Source organism: Squalius cephalus (genome assembly GCF_949319135.1).
Source record: "Squalius cephalus genome assembly, chromosome: 3".
Lineage (NCBI taxonomy): Eukaryota > Metazoa > Chordata > Actinopteri > Cypriniformes > Leuciscidae > Squalius > Squalius cephalus.
The window spans coordinates 29155436-29179271 of NC_137124.1; the positions used below are offsets into that span (position 1 = coordinate 29155436).

General features: G+C 38.0%; 1 protein-coding gene across 1 annotated transcript in view; it reads right to left on the reverse strand.

The window, feature by feature from the left end:
- vps35 (VPS35 retromer complex component) overlaps positions 1-23836 on the reverse strand; it is a 31920-nt gene that overhangs the window by 5102 nt on the left and 2982 nt on the right. Inside the window, exons 3-16 of the mRNA XM_079867059.1 lie at positions 23107-23203; positions 22803-22926; positions 18323-18505; positions 17849-18062; positions 16498-16581; positions 16237-16346; positions 15956-16052; positions 15047-15195; positions 11626-11833; positions 8264-8419; positions 7778-7900; positions 4646-4825; positions 4175-4414; positions 891-1034 (exon numbers count right to left, since the gene is read on the reverse strand). Coding sequence (XP_079723185.1) covers positions 891-1034; positions 4175-4414; positions 4646-4825; positions 7778-7900; positions 8264-8419; positions 11626-11833; positions 15047-15195; positions 15956-16052; positions 16237-16346; positions 16498-16581; positions 17849-18062; positions 18323-18505; positions 22803-22926; positions 23107-23203 — 2109 coding nt within the window. The remainder of the gene's footprint in view (positions 1-890; positions 1035-4174; positions 4415-4645; positions 4826-7777; positions 7901-8263; positions 8420-11625; positions 11834-15046; positions 15196-15955; positions 16053-16236; positions 16347-16497; positions 16582-17848; positions 18063-18322; positions 18506-22802; positions 22927-23106; positions 23204-23836) is intronic.

Genomic DNA, 23836 nt, shown 5'->3' on the forward strand with positions numbered 1-23836 from the left:
TCTAGAGATTCGTTCAAAAACGGTGAATCATGCATTAATTAAACAAGTATTTATGAGACACGAATTAATTAGTGTTTGAATTAATTATTCAAACGAGTTTTTAAAAAAATAGACTATTAGACTAAACGTGTTATTCTGATTAGTTGTCTGATGTATGTAATCGTGATCTCCATTTTAAACAAAACAAAAATGATTTTAAGCCACATAGATTCCTGAATTAGTGACCGTTCACATATCGCGTCTAAAAATGCATGGAAAAGCACGGCCGCGCCGCTTTCTCCTTCTTTCCACAAGCGCTTGCGCTCCCGTAGCGTCTGTCGTTGCTATGCAACCATGAACTGCGCTCTCCATGATGACGATGGGGAAGTATCAATAAGGATTAATTGATTTATAGCCCTTGCATTAGCTTTACTAGGCTACTAGATATATTTATGGAGATGAGAAATAAAAACCCGCCCTGTTCAGCTATGATCAGCTGTTCGGCCGAGCTTTCGATGTTACAGAAAGGTTGGTTGTTTTTTGTCACATGACCTGTTTGCGGCAATCTGAAAAGTTGAGATGTTTTCATCTCGCCGAGGCATAGGCGCGCCTGCAAAAACGAGTGCCACGCACTGCATGCTCGTCGCGCCCATGGCCCACGTAGCTTCTATTATGAACGTGCTTGCCGCGCGCCTACATTTGAAATAACGAATTTGCAACTGTCCCAAACTCAGGAATCTATAAGAGGAATCGTAATGCGTGCGTCTTTTTGAATCCCCGGTTTTTGGAAATTTGTTACCGGTTCTAAAATGGAACCGGTTCTCGATACCCAACCCTAATTAAGAGATGAAAGCGAATAAGAAAGACGAGGGGGTGAATGATCAAATGTGAAAAGGCATCTCTGGTCATACCGCATCATTCTCTCGCTCATAGAAGCAGATGTATCTGTTGAGGATCTCGATGAAGAGCTGAACTTGCAAGGACGGGTCCATGCACTGGTTAGCGATTTTCAGAGCCTTCTTTAAGCATTCCATCACCCTCCGCCCATCACGGATCTGACAACAGAAGAAAAAAAAAAAGATTTCAGTTCAGCCTCAAATTATTCCATTTTGTCTTGGCAAAGGCACCATGCTTCAGCGTATGGGGTTACAAATTGGATAGGGAAGCTCTGTTGTTAGGGGTAACACATACCTCCCAACAACATGCTGTGGAGCCGAGAGAAGAAAAACAGCATGATCCTATCTCTCCACATGCATGTATGAGTCACAACAACATTCTCTATTGATCTATACTAGAAGAAAATAAGCACTGCTACACAGGTTCCCTGCATTAAGTGTCATTTCAAAGGGGCTGATGTATTATTATTGAGCGCTGCAAGAATGTCAGTTATATAATTCACTATACATTTAACTCTGAAATTATACACTTGACAACCTGCTTACGTCATACAGTCATAATATACACCAGAGTAGAGGTCTGCGCGGGACTGTTTTTTAAGTCCCGCTCCCGCCCGCTCCCGCTGGGGTTATATCCCGCACCCACCCGTTCCCGCTATATATACACTATTTGTTCACCCGCTGTCTGCTTAGAATAATTTTCTTCCCGACCCGACCATCCCGCTTAATATAGATCTCGCAGAATTTCACATGTAGCCTACATTTTCACAGAGAAAAATAACAATGTAGTCTGCACAAACATTTTTTTATTATTATTTTATTCGCCTTGTCAATATACAAAATGTAACATTTTGCTGCAGACAGTAGGGGAAAAATTGTCGCAGCGAAAAAAAAAATGAAGTGTAGGATATTATTTTTATTCGTACTTGTGACTGCTGAACGGGAACACTTTTAGGCATTTTATCACATTGTGCAAGCCGCAAAGGGTATTTTTTTCCCATCTGCGTCTATAATGCATGAAAAAGACTCCCATACATTAGACTTGCCTGACGTGGGTTTCTTAGCAGTAAACTGACCATTGTCCAGTCCAAGTTGAACGTCCTTCAAGGACAGCGCATCCACACTTTGCTCCACACTTTGTTCTGCCATTTTTTTCTTTTGAGGGCCGTTTATCACATACAGTCTGCCCTGAGGAGTCGGACCGTTATGTAGATGCTGCACGCGCGCACAGATCCAGCAAATACAATCAATGCATGACAGAAAGAACCGTTACTGGTCCGTGCGTGCAGCGCATGCATAACGGTCCTGAGTGCAGGGCAGACTGTAGCCTATACCGGGTAGTCGATAAGATTAAGATTAGGTAAAGCGAAGATATGCTGTTCTGAAAGAACGTCGGCGTCGGGAACGTGATATTGAATGACCGACCGCTCCCGTTCAAATTACACCAGAGTTACCGACCGCTACCGTTTTTTAGTCGGAAATTTAATCCCACGGCGCAAAATATCTGGTCGGGTCCCGCGGATCCCGCGGGACAGCCGCGGGAATGCAGACCTCTACACCAGAGTGAGTCAAGGGGAGGTGAAAGGTCATACAAATGATGCTTTAATTTTTAACACTGGATGTGCAAAGAACATCACAAAAAAAACACTAAAAGTCAGATTCAGTCTTAACTGTTACCTCTCTACAAAGTAAAATATACTTTATCCTGCATTTCCTTGCACTCATTAGTTAAAGAAAGAACCGACTCTGAACTGCCTAAAACAAGTTGTCAGTAAGTCCAGTCTTACTTGCTGCACAAACCTCCGTAAGTTTGTAACAGATCTGCATAATACCAGCCTATGATCTTCATTGGCTGCCCACGAACAACGTCTACTTTGACCAGCTCTCAAACACTGTAGTTGTAGCTGAGACTTTAACCAATCACAACAAACAACACCTAGAGTAGGTTCTCTGAAAGGAGGGGTTTAGAGAGACATAAGGCTTGTTCGACGTGAACCGGCGCTGCACAGACCGATCGGTGAATGACATCAAACTACCGCAAGAGCGAATAGAAAGTAGACAGCTCCTTATACTTTAGAATTGCTCTCAAGTCGAACAAGGCTTGAATCTTTGAACGAACCGTGTCTGACACTGAGAAAAGAGGTGATGCTGCAATGTATATTATGAGAAAATGAAGAGACCTCCAGGACAAAATTAGGAACCTTTAAATAGCATAATAGGCACTTTAAATGGAGAATAAATACTGTCACATCATAGCCACCACACTGCACAGCAAAATGGCACACTGGTGCAATGCAGCAGCTAGTCACGTATAAGCATGAATCACCAACCAACTACTTTCCCCCCCCCCTATTTTGGCCAGCTGGTCTTAATTTGTATTTTCTGAACATTTTCTCATGAAACCAGGTTGGATAAATACAGTGAACATTCAAACACACACAGTTTGGGTATTAACAAGAATGACAATCTTCTATAACTGAACAACCTTAAATTTCCAGGAGCTACAACTGAATTTTGAGAGTGAGCTGTGTGTACTGCGCGAATGGAGCCGGAGAGAAATGCAGAAAAATTCACACTTGTATATGAGGAGTCAAGATGCACAGGCAGATAGGACGTCACATTCTGAACCAACTGTGTACAGCCTACACAAAATGCTGCTTCTAAAATGAATCACTGAGTTTCACTGAAATCCCTGGCAGATTCATTTACAGTTGTGAGCAATTTACCCTTAATTATCATCACAGTACAAATGACTCAGAAGAACATCTTCCACCTACAGAGTCTTGAAAATGAAAAAACCTTCTAGAAAAGCTTTAAGCTTTAGAAATGACAGCAAATACCCAAATATCCAATCCTACTTACACTCTCATTTTCATACCCAAAATAGCACGGTTCATTGTCAAAACGCCCACAATAACTTACTGAGATCACACAGAAAGACACTTAAAAACTGAAAATGACACCCATTGAGAAGCATCAAGACATGATCCTTCTGACAGACTCAAATCTAACAGGTTATGTAAGAATAACCTCTTTCATCATGATCAGACTTTGACTACTGCCACGATTATGGCCCAATTGGAAAATAAACTAAAACAAGCGCATGAACATTATGTGCCAATTTGCGGTGAGGTCAAAACTTTGTTCAAGACTATTCAATGAGACTTACATAACCTGCAATCCAATTACCAACTTAAGGGCAGAATTCACAGTCACAAAAGAATTACTAATATTAGAAATGACATTTTCTGAACACCAGATTTCATTGGCCCTATAAACTGTGGAAGACATGGACCAACCTCTTCTCCACCTTTGTCAGTGTTGCGTCCTGACCAGAACAGGTGGGCACAAATGCTGACTGCACGGCACTGGTCGGGTTTCTTCAGCAGTTTGGAGGCAGCCAGAGCGCACTGGGTACGCAGGGGCTCGTGGTTCTCTTCGCTGAAGCACCGCGAGCGCTCAAACGTGCCAATGATCAGGGTGATGGCGGCCAGCTGAGCCTTTGAGTCACTGATCTCGTCTTCATACAGAGAGAACGCCTTGGGACACACACACGCAAAAATTAAGTCACTTTTCTAGAATGAATGTTTGGAGGTGTGAGAATCAGTCAGTGAAAAGCAATTATTATTATTTTTAATCTAGTCTTGCTCTCAGGGTATTACCGTATCATTGTGAATAGTAATCAACATGAGAGGGAAGGATAAACAATCTATGCATGTTAACCATCTTGATAGTGACCTATTAGGCATTTAATCAAAACGCTTCTCTACCTGAGACATGAACTCATAGGCAACGGTTTCGTGGTTCTCGAAGCCGATCTCTCCAGCCGCCAGAGCCCCCTGGAGGAAGAGCCTCAGGGGTAACTCTGCCAGCTCTGCTTTGATCAGAGCGCTGATGGTCTGATGGGCGAATGAGAAAATCTTCTGACATTTCTTTTCCCATTTATCATCCTGTGGAAGAGAAAGATTGACATGTATATAAAAAAATCTCTTCTATTATGAACTGTGATTCAAATGCGAGTGCATTTCATTAAGTGTGAAAATGACAGATGAGGCTTGTGTAACCATACTTCCATGAGAAAGGAAAGGTGCACTTTCATTCTCACACTATGGATGCCAAATGCAGTGCTTTAAAGGCTTTCATTTAAAGGCAATTCAAATGTAATGTCTTAAGTTTTTCGGATAGAAAAAGAAAACATTTTTCATGTTTCTTAAATGACTTTTTTATGATTTCTCTCCTTGTCAGTCTCCATAAATTAGTCAATTAATTTACAGTTAAAGCTGCAGTCTGTAGTTTTTCCACTTCTTGTCTCCGTTTGAAATCTGCAGTTGCAGTTATTCGCAGAATTATCAACTTTACATGGGTTGTGCCTCGGCACAGCACAGCGCGGATGAATCCAATGTTTTGAGGAGAATGTGCGGCTGTCAGTCACTGTGCCGGTGTGGAGACTGGCATTCGCAATCACAGATTCTACTTTTTGGAAGTATGACCAACATAAGAATTTTCACTGGAAAATGTCGTCTGAACAAATAACATCAACTTTTGTTCTGACCAACTAAGGGAAAAAAGCATTGCAGTAAATCACGCTGATTAAATCTAACGATCGCTTATCATATCACGTCAAACTGTGCAAATTATACTTTGTTCTCAAATTGTTAATGTTAACAACATCAGCACTGCGTGAATACAGTTAATGCCCTTCCGATATTTATCCTTGTTTTCGCATGGGCCCGGATGCAGTCTCTTTTTTTCTGTAGCCACTCCGAAGTCTTTTGCATTTTACAACGGGTGAATCTCCAGTTGTCACTGGTGATTGTCGATTGAACCTTTCTGGATCCGCCATCAAATTGATAAGTTTAATTATATCAAGTGCTGTGAGAAAAGGCTATAAATCTCCACCTCCAACATCCTCACACGCAACATAGCCTACTATACCTTCTTTAAGTGTACAGATGTGACGTAATGAAGCAAGACATGCTCGAATTTCCCACGGAAATCCACCAGTACCACTGGAATTAAAAACATTATTACGAGCTTACCGTTTTGAATCAAGCTAAGGCAAGCAGGTAGTTTTGAACACTGGCTGGTTATATACTTGCTAAAAAAAAATATTTTGGATTATTTTTAACCCAAAAAAGAAGTTACGGACTGCAGTTTTAATTAATTTAATGATAATTATTATTTCATTAGTCCCTGCACAGAACAGATGGGCTGAAAACCTTTTGGCTAACATATAGCTATGTCAGACCTGCCATGTGGATTAAAGCATTTAATTTATAGAAGATTAAACTGAAGGAAAAAAATCTCTCAAATTATCTTCTATATTTTATACATGTGTGTAATTACACAGTGGCTTTGCTACCAAATCTAGTGAGCTGCCGACCTGAATATAAAAAAAAAAACTAAAAACTGAGAAACTAAATGTTTAATTCTGAATCATATTGATAGAAATATTCCTATCTAATCTAAAATTAACTATACATTTTTTTCTAATAGAGTAAAGGCCCCAATATATTTCAAGCGAAATCGAAGAACGAACTGGTGTGACATTATTTTGAACAAAATCAGGCCAAAACGAAGTTAGTTTTGTGTTCGTTTCGGGAGTTCGTAACAGCTTGACAAAGCAAACTTTCCGGAAAAGTTCTCTCAGGAATTGCGATTGTGTAATAGGTAAGTGTGCTCTGAGGCTCCGCCTTCTTTGACATGGAAATCTTCTCTGGCTAATTTCTTCTGTTCAGTCCCTCAAGGTCGGACGTCCGCAAGTAAAAACATAAACATACTAGACAGCCGCTATATAGTAGAAAATGAAGTTGTAATTCTTAATTTCTTAATTGTTGAAAAAGTGAAAGAGAGATAGAGACACTGTTTTTTCATGTTTAATACGGTAAGTAAAGCTGCTTGCTTTAAAACAATCTATTGTATAAAGCGGTATATAAATAAACGTGACATAACTTTACTGGAGTGCCGAAGTTTAGTTTGTGCAAACATATTCTTGTTGCTATGATCAAATGCTTTCTTCACTATTTCATCATTGCTGTCAATTTTGTTGCGTGTTTATCTAAATAAAAGAAAAGCGAGCAGCTCATAATATTTACATATTCATCTAAACACCGCTCTCAGTAGTATGGGTGGCGTCGGGATGTTCGCTAACAGTATAGCGCTGCTCACATATTTCAAACATTTTACCCCAAAACAAAGAACAAAAAAGAACTTCGCCGAGAGTATATCGGGCCTCAATGCACTACAAGCTAACACTAAAATATTTCAAACTAGAGTATGCTTGGGGGACCAAAGAAAAGATTTTATAAAAGGTATTTCTTAGATCTGTTCACTTTAGATATTAGTTTAATATGTTTAATGCAATTATTTTTTAACATACTGTAATACCTAATTAATAAAAGTTACCAATTTTTTTTTACCAAGTTTTGTTCTGGTCAGAAATCATGACATCATTCATAGGCATTTCATTCGATTGAATCACAGTACATTCACTTTATTCTATTACATAAAAACTAAACCTGAAAAAGTTGCTTTTGTATTGTTACAATACAATACAATAAACTTCTTGTGTTCTTATCACAGTTAATATTGTTATACAGACACAGTGTCTTGATTCAAGAGAATATATAGCTGCCATTATATTTTATTAAGGGGATCATCATGGGGGTCCTGAGCATCAAAACGTTTGAAACCCCTGCTCTACTGGAGCACTATTGTCACATGTGTATATGACCACCAACAGAGTTGCTGCCAATTATGAGTTTCTTAAATCATGCTTTTATGAAGTTCCTATTCAGTTAGGACACTGCCTCTAAGGTTGCCATGTAAACAAAAGCAAGCACTTTTGCTTTAGGTAATGTCATGGCAGAGTGTGATGTTCCGTGGTTGAATGTGGGACATACCGAGGAGGAGTTTTCTTTGTAACGGAAGGCCAGATGATAAGCAGCGAACACCAGTGGGGGAAGAGTGTGTCGAATTCTCTGGTTCCCCCCAGCGCCAAAGTGTTTCCTGGCAGTGTTTAAAATCTGTGGGAGGCACGAAAGAGAGTAGATGAATCGATTTTAATAATTCATTAAGCAGCAAGATGATCTCATCAACTGATTGAATGCAGAATGAAACCACTTTCACTGGGAGCTAATTAGACTAGTTCTGGCTGATGTCAAACAATCATGACATTGTCCTTCATTTGCTTATGATGTTCCATCAAGGGGATTGTATCTCGTTAGAATCCAGCACTGGTGAAATGATCAAAGAAACATGCAATACTTTTTTTCCCACAAATAAGGAGTACTTGACAGCAGTGCATTTTTATAGACTTCTTTGAATATAGTCTAACAATGCCCTTCTCTGTCATATGATGAAAGGAGTGAGTAAAAGAGGAAAGATACCAGATACTGCTGGTCAGGGTCGTCTGAATGCAGCAGATGAATGAAGCGGCCCACTAAACTCTGTTCCTCTGCAAAGTCCTCTGGGTCAGGATCCTCAGCAGGCTGATCTGGCTGGTCCTGGATCAGCGTAGACACCAGGCTCAAGATTGCATCAACCTGCAAGGAAAGAGCCATGAGATTATGCCTGAAAAAAACAAAGGGTGGCTCTAAAATACACAAAAAGTGACTTGGGAATTTGGAGAGAGATCTGAATTGAGGTTCTACAATTTAAGCAAGTCTTTGGAGAGTTCGTTTTCCGATTTTAAAATACTTTCTTCTCTCCATCTTAATGTGCAAAGATAAGTAAGCTACTGACCCTGTAAAGTGCAAACACTTAGTGCAAGTGCACTTTAAATTTGATTTAAGTCAGATTAAAGGAATAATTTGTCTTTTTTTGTCATGTAAATGCTGTAGTCTGACTGAAGTCATACCACTCTCAATTCTGAACAGACCTGGATAATTCAATCATAGCTTGGCTTCATCCAGTCATTTTGTTTTGTATTTTTTGCAATTTTGAGTTCTAAATCTGTTTCTAAAAACTGACTACATAACCATTTGAAGCCATGCTCTCTTTTCAAATGCTCAGCAAACAAGTGGGTGAAAATATGGTGCTTTTTTTGGCACAGACCTCAGAAAACGCCAGAGCAGCTCCAACATTCTCCAACACAGGAATATCAATATATTACTACCTCGGTACTATGGTCAGACCTGTCTGAGTCATAGCTGACCTTTCCCTCAGGAGTCACAGATTATAGGGAGAATAAACAAAGCACCTTTGAAAAGGTAGAGAAAGGCAGGCGGAGAAAAACCCCTGGGCTAGAATGAAACGCCATTTAAAGCCAAAAGCAATCAAAAACCTCTCCAGTGCTCTAAACCCACGGTGCACAGCGTAATAACAAATGAGGAAACCGAGGATAAACCACCTGAACCTGTCAGTCACTTACTATTAGAGGAGCAAATGACTCAAATATCGGTTACATATTCATATTCTCAAAAAGAACATACAAACATTAGCAAGTTTGCGAACCCTTAAGAATTTCCTGTTTATCTGCATAAATTTGACCAACATTAAAACTTTCTATCAGAAGATCCTTTCTACTTATTTATTGACTAAAAAGACCCAAGAGTAAATATCTTTGTTGGAGAAGTATATAATAAAGTATCATCTGTTAATTTAAAGGTGCAGTACGTAAGATTGACAGCTAGCGGATTGAAATGGGCACTGCAGTTCTAATTCATAATATTGGAGAGGGTAGTTTCCCCTGCCCCCTCCTGCTCAGACTCGACGCCCAGATTGAGGACAAGCAACAGGAACGAGCGCAATTGACAACTGAAGTCGAAGAGACGCAAGTTGATGAGTTGATTTATCTGTGTTCTAATATGCTCTGGTTCATAGAGATTTTTAGAAGGGTGCCGAGGCTTTTTAGGTCGGGTAGAGATCGAAGATTCTCTAACTAGTTTGTTTGCTGGCTTCCATGGCTGCAATACGCTGTGTCTTCCGGCAACTGGCAAACCAGGGTGTCGAAATATTATTGGGTAAATTGTCAGTGGGCGGGATCACACAGACCAAAAACAAAAACAGACATTCCGACACAGAACGCACATTTCAAAGTAAAATAACTGGCTGGAGCATTGTTTTTCAGAGAAACAAATATATGAACTTAGCATGTTTCCTAAATCTGATAAAAATCAGATGTGAGCTTAGCAGCCCTGCCCTATTGAAAGAACATAAACCTTGATCTTCTCTATCAAACTCTGGTCTGCACCATACAGTTGTGAGGTCAGCCATGGCTTGGTCATTTGTTTTTCTGATCTTATTAATGCTTACCAAGCTGGAAAAGTTTTCTAGTTGCGAAGAAACAAGTAGCGACAGATCTTTTCTTCCATATTGTGACACGTGTAACAGAGTATCTAAAAGAAAAAAAATTAGGGAGGGGACCTGGTTCTATGCATCGGTTGTTGATTGGATTTTGAAATGTGGCCATTGCACTCAAAAGTATAGATTGCAGTGCTGGAGTTTAAGCGGACTAAATGATTGGAGGAGTCCTGCATATGTCACCAGAGAGAAGCATGTCGTTTTCACCACCAGGTCGTTATGATATTTTGATTAAACAATACAAGGTTGAAATCTAAAAAAAAAAAGGAAACATTTCACCGATAATAGTTCCCAATAAGATCTAAAACATGCATTTAGAAAATAGACAGGATGAGTTTTCATTTCATACCTACATTAAAAGCTATTTGTAAAAAAAGTTTGGGTGCAGTATAAGTGTAAATGGATGGAAATTCAAGTAACTGTAACCACTGTAACAAAAATCAAAATCAAGACACATAATACTCAAGGAGGTCAATATTATCTATTCATCTGGATATCATCTGAGGATCTACAGGCCACTCTCGCTTGGTAAGGTTAGTGTTCATGAGTCCAACATCAGACAAACACTGAACAAGCACAGGGTGCAGTGCATGGAAGGACGCCGCTGCTATACAAGAGGAACACTGCTGCCTGCCTGATGTTTGGCAAAGACAACGTGGATGAGCCGGAAAATTGTTTTATGGACAAATGAGTCCAAAATACTTATTTTTGGTTTAAATGAGAAGAGTTAAATTTGGCAAAAACTAAACACAACATTAACCCAATAGAAATGTTCACTACTATTCAAAACTTTGGGGTCAGTAAGTTTTTTCCCCCCAAGAAATTATTATTTGTATTCATCAAGAATGCATTAAATTTACCAAAAGTGACAGTAAAGACATTTACAATGTTACAAACTATGTCTATTTTCAAATAAGCTGCTGTTTAAAAAAAATACAAATTCTATTCATCAAAGTATCCTGAAAACCATGTATCATGGTTTCCACTAAAATAATGAGCAGCACAACTACTGCAGTTTTCAACATTGATAATAATACGAAATGTTTCTTGAGCAGCAAATCAGCATAATGATTTCTGAAGGATCATTGCCCTGAAGACTGGAGTAATGGCTGCTTCAGCTTTGTATCACAGGAATACATTACATTAAAAAAGATATTAAAATAAAATATAAAAATAAAATAGTAATAAAATTTCACAATATTAATGTTTTTACTGTGTTTTTGATGAAGTAAATGCAGTCTTGGTGAGTATGAGACTTCTTTTAAAAATCTTACAGACCCCAAACGTCTGTACGGCAGTGCAAGTCGATGTAAAGATAAAAAACATTCTTAGCAGGGCTCACAAACTTTCTATTACCACTGTACAGGGATTTTGTTTGAAACATGCAAAAACATCAGCTTGACAGCTAACAACCACAACTGCCAAAAGTACTGAATGTGATATAAACCTGATCTTGGGCCACTATGGTGGTGTTGTAGTCCAGAATGTTGCTCAGCACGTAGCAGCTCATGCTTTTGCGTGACTCGTAATCGAAGTACTCGAAGAGAGGTGGGAAGTGCTTGAGCTGGAGTACAGTGAGGATGTTGTTGTACGTGTCCACGGGGATCTTTAGGAGCCTGGTCAGCTCTTTAGACACCGCGCTGCTGGTGGCAATGCTGCACAGAAAGACACGAAGACATCAAACATTAACTCACAGAAGCAGGTACAATTATGTAGTAACGATTGACCTTACAGCTGTGGTCATCTGTATTTTGAAAAGCAGGTGATTTGTAAAAAAACATAGCTAGGCCTTTGTATAACCAAGGCAACATAGTATAGCTACCGGTATGTGCCAAAATGACACCAAGATGTTGAAGAGGGCGAAACAATTCATCCTTATAAATAAATCCAGCAGTTACAAAACCTAATTAGTAAGACTTCAGGTATGACATTACAAATGTGTAACGTTATTACCACAACATATCAAAGATATCTGCTGAAGTGGCAGCTAGTCATAAATACCAGCCTTTAGCATGATTGACCTGTGCTGGGAACAGTGAGTCATCATGTCTATGTGGCTTCCCATTCACCCTCAAAATTGCTGGGTATCTGATAAGATTTTGGACGTCAGCAAAGAAAAAAAAAAAAAAAAGAAAAAAAAAAAAAAAGGCATTTGCCCAAGTTATTTTTAACATATTACAAAGACAGCAAAGAAACATTTTATAGAGACATTTAAATATAATATCTGCATGTTCTTTTATCAAGGTGCTTTAACTGCTTTCCATGGTACTTTAGGAAAAAACCCTGAAGTGCTCACTATAATACTGTGTTATTGTATTCTATTAATATTCTTCAAAAACCCTAATCTTAAACATCTGCAATTATTTCTGCCTGAAAAACAGTGCACAGACCCTATTCAATATTTGTTATGTATTGTGATGCAAATTACAGTCAATATGACAATACATTTAAGAAAAATACAAATGAAATAAACTGCTTTAATTTTTTCAGGTAGGCTACAGTAGATCTATAGAGTGGTGCAGGGGTGACGTAAATTTGTAGGCCAAAACGCAGAAACGAGTTAGCATGTTAGCACTTCCGATTCCATCGTCTCGAAGTCAATGGTTTTTGGTTAAATGGCTGAAATAAGGTCTGTGATGAACAAGCTCAAGATACTTTCACGTTTTATTCTATGACATAAAATACATCAGTATTACCCCACTTATTTAAATTTTTTTAACTCCTTCCCCGCCATTGACGGAAATTTCCGGCTTTCACTGTTATAAGATAGGGGGCACTATTACACATCTCGTGAACGAGTACTGAATCTCCTGATTAAAACACATCCGAAAAAGATGCCAAAAAAAAAAAGCACTCTCATATGCATATGTAAAATAACGCGATCATCAACAATAAACAGCATATATATCAAAACTGCCTTATGTTACTGGATGAAATCTCGACCCAGGACGAGCTATAGGACTGTGAAGCATTAGGGGTGTTGATGAACTATCTTATCTTTCTTTCGATCATTCAAAGATTCTTTCTGAATCTGATCTGGATGTAGTCTTTTTGTGACAAAAACATGATTTTTTTTCAGGTTTTTGCTCAAAATGTTGCTTTATTTATGAAATTTACATTGATAAAGTGTTGATAAAAAAAAAAGAATGCATGAATCTAGAATAAGAGATTTTTTTCGTTTAAAATCAGAGGGTCTGTTCTTTTGTATGTTCAGTATGTTCAGATATTCATTAAAAAAAAAGAAAATTGTGAAAATGGTCAAAAACGCTGGCAGAAGCAGGCAACTTTAAAAAAAAAAACGTTGGCGGGGAAAGAGTTCATCTGTTATGAGTCTAAAAAAGGCGGTTGCTAACAAGTGGCTAAATGGGACTACTAAGGCTGTTAGCGACATTAAATGCCATCACGCCGAACAGGTGAACTCCGCTTTTACAGCATTGTTATGCTTATAACGTGCTCTTATAAACTATTCTAACTCAAACTTTCTGGGAAAATGTTTTTTAGATAAAAACTGAGAGAGTTGTCGGAAGCTTAGTGTAGGTGACGCTGAAGTTGTGGGACTGTGGTGTATTTCGTTTATAGCCTTCCTTTAGTTTTTTACTGCATTTAGGCTTCAAAATTCATAAAAGTTGTGTTCATCTGTGATAATAATCTTGATTGACAAAATGTGTAATCTTAACTTTTGTTGATCACAGAGCTTGTTTTTTGCGCTAATCCAAAAACCTATGGGGAAATCCTACTGGGTGTTTGTCGAGGGGATCAGTGTGATGCTAACTGCTGCTAGTTGGCCTGCGAAGTGATGTCATACCTGCACCACTTAACAGTAGCATTAAGAAATTAAATAAATGTTTAAAAAAGCACTGCATTGTCTTCACTCTATAAATTAATTTACACCGATTCTTAATAAATAGATTAAAAGTTATTCAGTAAAGCATTGGATGACTTAATCTTTTCTTTTGTTGCTTGAGTTACATTAATCACACAAACAGCAACAGGTTTATTAGGCTGCTGTCACTTTAAGAGCTGACGCACGGATCAAATACATTGGAAAACACCTAATTTCTTTCTTAACTGTTTACGTTCACTTAAGACATACCCGACTGCTTTTTGCGCTGATACTCGCCAGGACGTGCATTTTAATATCTCAAACACATCCCACGCTTTATTTTCTCATGCGCTGCGCATGTATATTATACTCCCTGCAGGGAATGGAAGCAGAGCTCTGCACACACATGTGCCACACATTGACAATGAATTACAGCTCTTATTAAGAATGCTGTCAAGTACCAGTACTGATAAAATGTGAAACCGTACAATTTTTAATAGCAGGGTATCGCAATACCATTCTAGTGCCGGTATATCGTGCAACACTAACACAGACTGTTCTTTCACTAACGCAAGAGAAAATGGGTGAATAATTATTTATCCTATGGAAATCCACTAGAATACAATGGATTTATTTTATGATTGACATTATTATTATTATATTGATGTTAGTATTGATAGAATCAAGAGATGGCTTTGATTTAATGGTCAAAATGTAATCTAGATAAAAACAGTAACCAAAAATGACATTGCAATATTTTCAATGGGTCCTATCTTCCTTGCATATATTTATTCATTTATTACCACCAACACAGTGACTATGTGCAGGGAAGCAACAACTGAAATATAAATAAAGGATCAGCATAATTAGGTCTTATAGGCATGTCCCCAAGTAAGTTCCTTAGTTGCAAAATGGGACTAAATACAGAAATCGAGCATTACAATCATCCAGCAACACACTAGCTGTGGTAAAGAGAGTGGGTGTTACTTGGACCATGTGCTGATCTGCCAAATGGTGCGAGAAAAACAGTGTAACTAATACTCACTGTTCCAGGTTGAGTTTGTTGAAAATCTCCACAGTACTTTCCAACACTTTATCCACATAGTCCACACGCTCAGGATAGCACTTCATGGCCAGATTGATGAGAGACACTTGGAGTGAAACAACATCTTCAGATGGCATGTCCTGACGAGACTGATGGGGAAAAAATGAAAGATGGCAACATTAAACATTTATATTTGAGCAAGTGATTTTAATAAACGACTCAAATTGCTCAAAATGTAAAATATCAGTTGGTAATTTATATTCACTGTATTTGGTCCTGTCACAAAATTCAGTTGTTTTGGAAGAAAATCGCAGACCACATTGGCAACATTCTGGGAATGACAATTGATGTTGATCCTTGTTCATTTATTCTAGGTCTGCCAGCTGGTATTGTTTTGAATAAATATCATAAAAGACTTTTTAGTATTTTAACTTTTGCTGCAAGAAAGAACATTTTGATGTTCTGGATAAGTGAGAAGACTCCTTCAATTAAAAAATGCCATAGCCTTGTGAAAGAGCTCATCCCAATGGAATTTTTAACATGTATACTACATTCTTCTACAGACGTTTTCAAACGAATATGGACACCCTATTTGGACTATGTTTCTCTTACTTTGGACAATTGCTTATATTTTTCTTGAAAACTGTTGTAATGGCTCACGATGAGAAGCCTACTCCTGTGAGTGTTGATGTATCTTCCCAGTTGTAACCCATTTATTTTTATCAGTAATTGATTTGAGACTTGTGCATTTAAGGTCTGCCTGAACTGTTGTTGTTTTTTTTTGTTTTTTTGGTATGCTTTGTTTGTTCTGTTGGAATTTTTTTTTGGAAAATTTCAATGAAAATATAAAAAAAAAAAAAAGAAATTAAATAAATAAATGACTCAATATTTAATAAAGCCAAAGCATACCTGTATGACAGTTGCCACTTGCTGTGAGAAGATATCAAACAGCTTTATTTCAGCAGGGATTCCAGGCCCATCTTCTCTGTGAGCAAACAAGGCCAACCTGTGGGATGAGGCAACAATAAAATAAGACACTATATATGGAGGGCTCAAATCGTGTTTGTAAAGTTTAGCCATGTTAAAAATGTATGAATTTCTTTGCATTGTATAACAAACCAAGTGGCATTTACTCATATGTCAATAATAGGCATCTGTCAGAGCTTAACAGTGAATGAGTGGAACAATACCTGTCAATAAGAGCAATGATGATGTTCTTGACGTTCACGTTTTGGTGCAGCTCGGCACAGGAGCGAAGGAAAGGGTTCAATGTCTGCAGGTGGAACTCATCTGGAAAAACCTGCAGAAAAATAAAGTGCAGACAAAATTGTGAGTGCATTAAATTTGACATGCCTGCACCTACTACTTGAAAACGAGGAGAGCATGTTCAAAGACAGACTCCCTCAGTCAAGTGCAACATGATGATGAGTGATTGTGTGGTATTTCTGTACCTGTATGATGCACTCCATGAGGTATTCCTGTGCTAGAGGGTCTCTACAGTTCACCACCTGCTCCAAGATCCCAGACAGCACGATCTGTGTGGAGGCGACACATATTTACTGTATGCCAAGTTAGTGCTGCCAAATTCTTTTGCAAACAAGATAACTGCAAAGTATACAGCATTATTTACATTTTTAAGCTTTAATTTCACCAAGCTGATTGCTCACTAAAAATCCCTACAGTCATCATGTTTTCAGTCCATTTCAAGATTAATTTAGATGTGGCAAAGTGGTGATATCAAAAGTTGTTTACGTTTGAATTAGTCTTCCCATTAAACACCATCATTTTGTTCATTCGAGAGGCGGGATTTATCGCACAAACTAATCATATCCAATCATAGAGCGATGGAGGCATTGCCTCTTCTCATGTGACTTTCCCTCACTCGTCCTCAATTACCCCCCACCAAACCCACCACGTGCTTCAGGGCGTCTTATAAGTCTCAAAGGGCTCAAGGGAGGCAAGAGATACGCGGTCTCCCGCTTTAACTTTACATGCTGGTGTCGCTGTTGGACAGTGATACTTTAGAAAAACTAGTGATTTATACACTTTGTAATGTCACATTTGGTAATATTTACATTGTTTAATTTTTCTAAAATAGATTATTTTCTCATCCAGTTTTTTGAGGAGGCGCTGCCTCTCTTGCCTCCTTGGAGGAAACGGCCCTGCCATACACTACTATTCAAAGTTTGGGTTTGCTATTGATTGGTTTTGTACACAGCACTGCATACACAAATTGGTCGAGCCACATGATTTTTGTCAAAGAGCCACATGTGGCTCGTAAGCCATAGATTCCCAACCATCCATTTAAGAGAAATATGAACCAGCTACATGAGTCTGTGAGCCATTAGCTATAAGTATGAAGGTGAAATACAGAATTTTAATTTAGCCATATCAAGCTAAAAATGTTCATTTACCTCTGATTTAATAGCTTTAAGTACATCTAACAAGCTGCTTTGCACACACAGTGTGATGCATATGTAGGGGTGCTTGAATTTAAAAATCAAATGAGACCAAATTGAGTCACATCGCATTGTTAATTCATGAACGTGAACATCGAGTGCTTTAACAAACAGCTTTCAAAAGATGCTGTAACCTCTTACGCAGTTGTCATGCCATCAATGGCTCTTTTCCCCAGTAATTATGCTAAGTGCTAGCTTGAGGTTCCCAGTGTTTGCCACAAATAAACAGGTAATCAAGATTAAATCTAATTTATATGCACCCTCTTAAACCTTTAAAAGAGCCCTATTGGTTTTTTGTAGAAAGATCATTAATCTGCACTGGAGGACTGAAAATGAAACACACCTGTTTGTACTTTTCCACATTGACGCCTTCCAGCTGGCTCAGTCGGACCAGATTAGTCCCTACAAGGATACGCAGCTCTTGCCTCTCCTTCTCTCTCTTTTCTCGGTCCCTACTGTGTCCCTGATGCTGCATCCGCACCCACAGTTTATTCATCTCGGCAAAATTCAGCAGGACAAAGTCAATGGAGTCATTAATGTCTCCGGTCATCTCTTCCCTAAATCAAACAGGAAACCACATTGGTTAGTCATTCAATCCTTAGCAGATAATGAGATTTTCTAGTGATTCATTTTGTCAAAAGCTGTCTAAGTGCTCCGTAAGCACTGAATGTAGGAAAATAAGCAATGGATAGCAATGGATTAAATTGCAACATAGCACGTGGGATTATACTACGGTATAATTTAAATTGCTCAGTGGGAGTCACAACACTCGGGTACTTGAGGTGCAATCACAGCCATTAGGTACGGAGTGTCGTACTCAGCCTGCTCTCCATCATCAGGAAGGATGTTGCGCGTGCACTGCAACAGGTAGTTCCTGAGGAACAAGCCCCGGAGTGGATGCTGCACTCCACGACACATTTCCACCAGATCCTTCAGTATGTCTTTGCGGGATTGTGGGAAAGAACGAACGTACACCACTCCAACAGTTATCAACAGGTACCTGGGAAGTAAGACAGAGGGATTGGACAATAAGTTAATGGGCAAAAAGTAAAACGGATAACAACGGTACTATATGCAGCATTTATCAGAACAGTCTTTTGCAACACAAGCGATGTACAATGAAATAAGACATCTGCCAAGCTCCACAGTAACAAGCACACAGACACCTGTTTTTGACTGAATTCAGATGATTTAAGCATGATTTAATCAGATGATTTATTTAACTATACTTTGGTCTTTGAATTCTGTCTGTGCAGAGCAATTACCATTTGGATGTAGTACTACATTTGTAATAGTACCAGCATGTTTAGAGAAATACAAATGAATTTAATACAAATTTTAAAAAGTAAGCTAATACCACATCATCACATTCAGATGAACTGAATTAATGGTGATTAGGGCAGGGAAAGGTTTTCTTTTTAAATCCTGATTTCCTTTTGATGGCTTTCAATAGTCTCAGAAGGCTGATTTTAGCCATTAACAAACCGCAGCTGTTGCAAGGTCCGTGCAGGATATAAAACACAAAAAAATGCAGATACAATGATAATTAATTATGCTTCTTACATAGAGTTTTTGGTTAAATTCCTTCACAGAAGAATAATATTGAATTATATATAATTAACATGTAACAATACAAATTAACAAAAAAAGCTATATTTAATGAATCGCTTTTTTAATCCGTTCATTTATATGAGCAAACCTATTAAATAAGCCTATTAATCAGGCTTTCCAATGCTACATTTCAGAGGGTGAGCTATTTAGGCTGAACCGATTTGCTGAAATGAACGTGATTTTCAGACCTTTTAGAATGAACTGATTCCACCAGAATGCATGTCAGATTAGCAGAGAATGTTTGATTATCCCCATCAAAACACCCACTGAACCATTTGGATGGGCTACACTGTAAGTTGGACCCCCAATCCTGGTCTATAGCAACAGCAAAACAGAATCTAAATCAGAGCATTTACCGTGAAATGGCACACGCTCAAAAGTTGATTATTGATTCTCATGCCCACTTGACAAAAACAAGCTCTGAATGACAATGACAAAGTGCCACTGATGGCATGATGTAATTTACATACATTTAGCTCTGCCCATTTACCTCAGGGCCTAATTAACCTGGCAGAGGGCATCTGTCTTTACAGAAGAGTCTTCTGTCCTTCATCAATGAATTCAAGACCCTATAAACATTTCTGTTACCTACATTTTTACAGCTTGACTTTTTTTGAAAAGATCCAGCAGGTTAAGAGACTTTAATTTAAGAGAGAGACCACTTCAATAGTGCAGTCCATATAGAACGATAGCAAGGTGAAATAAGAGGAGGCAGAGAAGCACTGGATGCTGCTTGATAATAAGTTATCAACTAGATCACAATTCCTTTAATGAGAGGTGTGGGCAGAACTGATAGCGGGCACAATGCCATGAAAAGGCCGCAGTTGACTCAGAACTGGAGTGCGCATTTCACTGTACGTGAGTGTCAGCGACCTATACTGCCTGAAATGATGCTGCCTATACCAATGATGGCCAACTCCTGATGACAGTTATTAAAAGACACACTCAGTGGAGCAACCCAGCAATCACTTTTCTGTATTTAAAAAAAAAAATCTAGTTAACTGTATAAACTCAGAGTTGTTATTTGGTAGAAACTGTTGGTGGCTGCACTTATGCTCTTGCTTTCAGTGTTAAGTTTGGTGACGTATAATATGTCAGTTTTCGTCAATGACATTTTTTCACAAAAACGAGACGATAACAAACTTGCTTTTGATGAAAAAACTATAACAAAATCTATTGACTTTTTCATCAGCAAATAAGAATGAGACGAAAATGTTAGGGAGGGAAGATAGGAAGAGATTCAATCAGAAGGAATCTTTGCGTTTTAGAGAACAGGGCTCTACCGTGCGACTGAGAAAAAAAAATTAAGGAACACCAGATTTCTTGAACGCAATGGCCAATCAGGTGTTTATATTAGTCAGAATCCACTCATCGCTCAAAATCTTGTCCAGTGCTGAGTTCTGCACGATAGCAAATCCTCTCAATAAAACAAACGAAGTGTAGACATGATGTAAATCCATTATAGTGTAGACAACTTCATTGATTATAACTAGTGCTGTCAAATCGATTAATCGCATCTACCATAAAAGCCTTTGTTTACATAATATATGTGTGTGTAAGGTATACACTGCCATTCAAAATTTTGGGATCGGTAAGATTTTTAATGTTTTCAAAATAACCAAGGATGCATTTATTTAATTAAAAAAACAGCAATATTGTGAAATATTATTACAATTTAAAATAACTGTTTTGTTTGAATATATTTTAAAATATGATTTATTCATGTGATATAATCAAATAATAATAAAAAACTGTTATTTTAAATTAAGGTGCTCCTAAATTTTTGACCCTGTAGGGAGGTTAGGTGCGCATATATGAATGCAACATACTGATCTACCCGTGGGTTAATAGCATACACTTGGTGCATGTCTTATAAAACATGTTAAAAAAAGAGAAGAACAGACATATGGATAAATTTCACATTTGATTTAAAGGAAAACAAGACCATTTGTAAACTGTGTGGAACGACAATCTAATACAGGGCTTGACAATTAGGACTGCACTATGGCCCAGGACAGTTGATCATGCATTTGCACATGTTTTACCCATTTACACAACAAATTAATACATTTCTGTAGGTAGTATTTCTTACCTAAATACTACATGACAAGCTTAAAGCAGGTAGTTCTGTTCTATAGTGTTTATTTGTTTTGTTTCTTATTTACTGGCTGATAGATTTTAGTCGACTAAATCTAATCTAGATTTAATCTAATAAAATCGTAAGATATCAAGTCGACTAAAACTAGACTAAAACTAAAACAATTCAGATGCCAAAACTAAATCAAAATTTACTGTCAAAATGAACACCGGTTGCTTTTGCTTAAGCATTTTTTGTCTATGCGGTTTAAAATAGGCCTTTCTCTAAAGGTTTCTGTTTTTTCTTCAAACAGATGCACTCCACCAATCTGTTTCAGCACATACTTCCTCATTAAAGATAAACAGTCAATGAAGGAGCTTTCCATCTGTGCTCTCAGTCGCATCCTCATCTTATTTTTCTCTCTCACATCCACATGCTCACATTCAAACAAAACTAAATGTACTGCTCCAGTGCAGTTGTATTACAATAGTAATCCATTTTTGTCTTAGAAATAATAATTATAATAACATATTAGTAATTTATTATTATTATTATTATATAATCCACCTCAGAGCCTGAGGAATCTAAGACAACTGAGATTCAATTGATTAAAAAAATATTTATAAGAAAAGAATGATCAAAAGTAAATTACGTTATCTTTCTAAAATAGTATCAAATATCTATATTTTTCAAGGAATTGTATCAAAGTTAGACATTTCAGTACCATCATCAACACTAAATCCTATTTTTTAAAACTAGATTAAATCTAAGACTGATTGAGCTGAGCGCAACATTAATGGGTTTCCCCAATTACATGATGTCTTACAAGACAAGAGGCAGGCGCAATGTAAGCAATCCCACGTGGAGTCTTTAAACTACAGGACCAGACGGCAAGATCATGCAATACAATATTTACACACTCATGAACATTTATTACATAATTAACTGCACTTGTCATTACCAAAAACATCAAAGGTTTAGAACACACCATTCACTCATTCATTTACAGTCGGTCCTCAGTTTAAACTTTTCAGTAAAAATGAGTAGCTTTTGGAAATATGTTATAATGGTGACTAAAATATTATAATACTATAACATTATGAGTAATTGTCCCTTCCTTTACACTGAATGAATCAGCATGCAAATCTAATCTTTAAGCTTTCTGTGCTATTAAGAAAGAACACAAATGTTGCCCAGGGCACGTTCGCTGTTAATGAAAATTGACGCTGCATAATTGAACGAATGAAGGGAGTTAAGATGTTAGATTAAGTATTGACTTGCTACTAACTCAACAAGTGAAGGCACTGATAAACAGCTGGTGGTACAATTGGGCAAGCTAAAAAGGAGCGAGTGTGGGAAAGAGAGAACAAGGGAGAATATGCGGGAGAAAATAGAATGAACGGCAAATATTGAACAGCCGGTGCCTCATGACAAAGTGTACTCATTCAATTCTTAATAATTTCTTGATCTCATTAAGATCACCAAATGGATTCAGATTGCTTTATTGGCTATTTTATTTTAGTTACATTGTTGCAATGTGACTAAAATGGCAAAATCTTGAAAATGTTATACAGTTACACTAACTGGGGAGATTTACTAATATACTCACAGTCTAGGGATGATGTTCCCTGCATATTGAACAAGCTCATAGAGGTCAGCCACCTTGCGGCCTTTGGCGAACTCATCTGTCAAATAGACCTCCAGGTAATGCAGCTCATCTGAGATGGCCATGTCTACAAGCACAATAATCAAATGACACCTTTATAGATATCATATAGTGTATAGCAGCTGTTAAAAAGAAATTACAAAACAGAACACCGTTCTTTAACACTCAAGAAAATTCTTACAGTTAAACTCAAGGGTGCAAATGTGTTCTGTTCGAATTAAGAACATAATGCAATGAAAAAACATACAGAGTTCGTAGTAGCTCTTGGGAGAAAGCATAGAAGTCCTCAACTCCCCCAACATATTTGAGGCATGTTTCAGTGCATCCATCAGCTTGTTCTTGTCCTGGATGAAGGAACATAAATGCTCATAAACAGAGATTAAGGGCGAAGCTTTCAAACTGCCATGAGAAACACCTTAAAGGGATACTTCAGGATTTAGCATTAAGCTTTGTATTAGTAGAAAACCTGTAGTATTTTCGAATTACCGTGCTTTCCACCCTCATCTCCCCCTGAGATAAGAGATTTATGTATTTTTTGTCTGGAAAAAAATCCTCTGATGACACAAAAATCATCATTTTGCGTCATCGGAGGATTTTTTGGCCAGAGGCTAAAGACTACAGCCAGTAACAGAATGTACACATAGTGTCAGCCGTCTTTCTTTGGAAGCTAAGCTAGCAGGCTCTTGTTCTGTGGAGAAAGCTGAGTACTAGGGGTTACCATCCTCTTTTTCCCGGACATGTCCGGCCGTCGAGATCGTCCAAAATGTCCGGGAATCGACTTTTGCTTTCTGCAGTCGCCATTCATTGTTTACATGCACACCTTTTGTTTCAATCTAACTGAATTCATTCCGATTGGTGAATCTGAATGTCGTGTTTACATGAACGCTAAACAAGTGATCGGTTGATGTGCGTTTTAATATTGCTAAGAAAATTCCCGCTCCTCCGTGAGAGATACGAGACCGGTGCGTCTCAGTAAT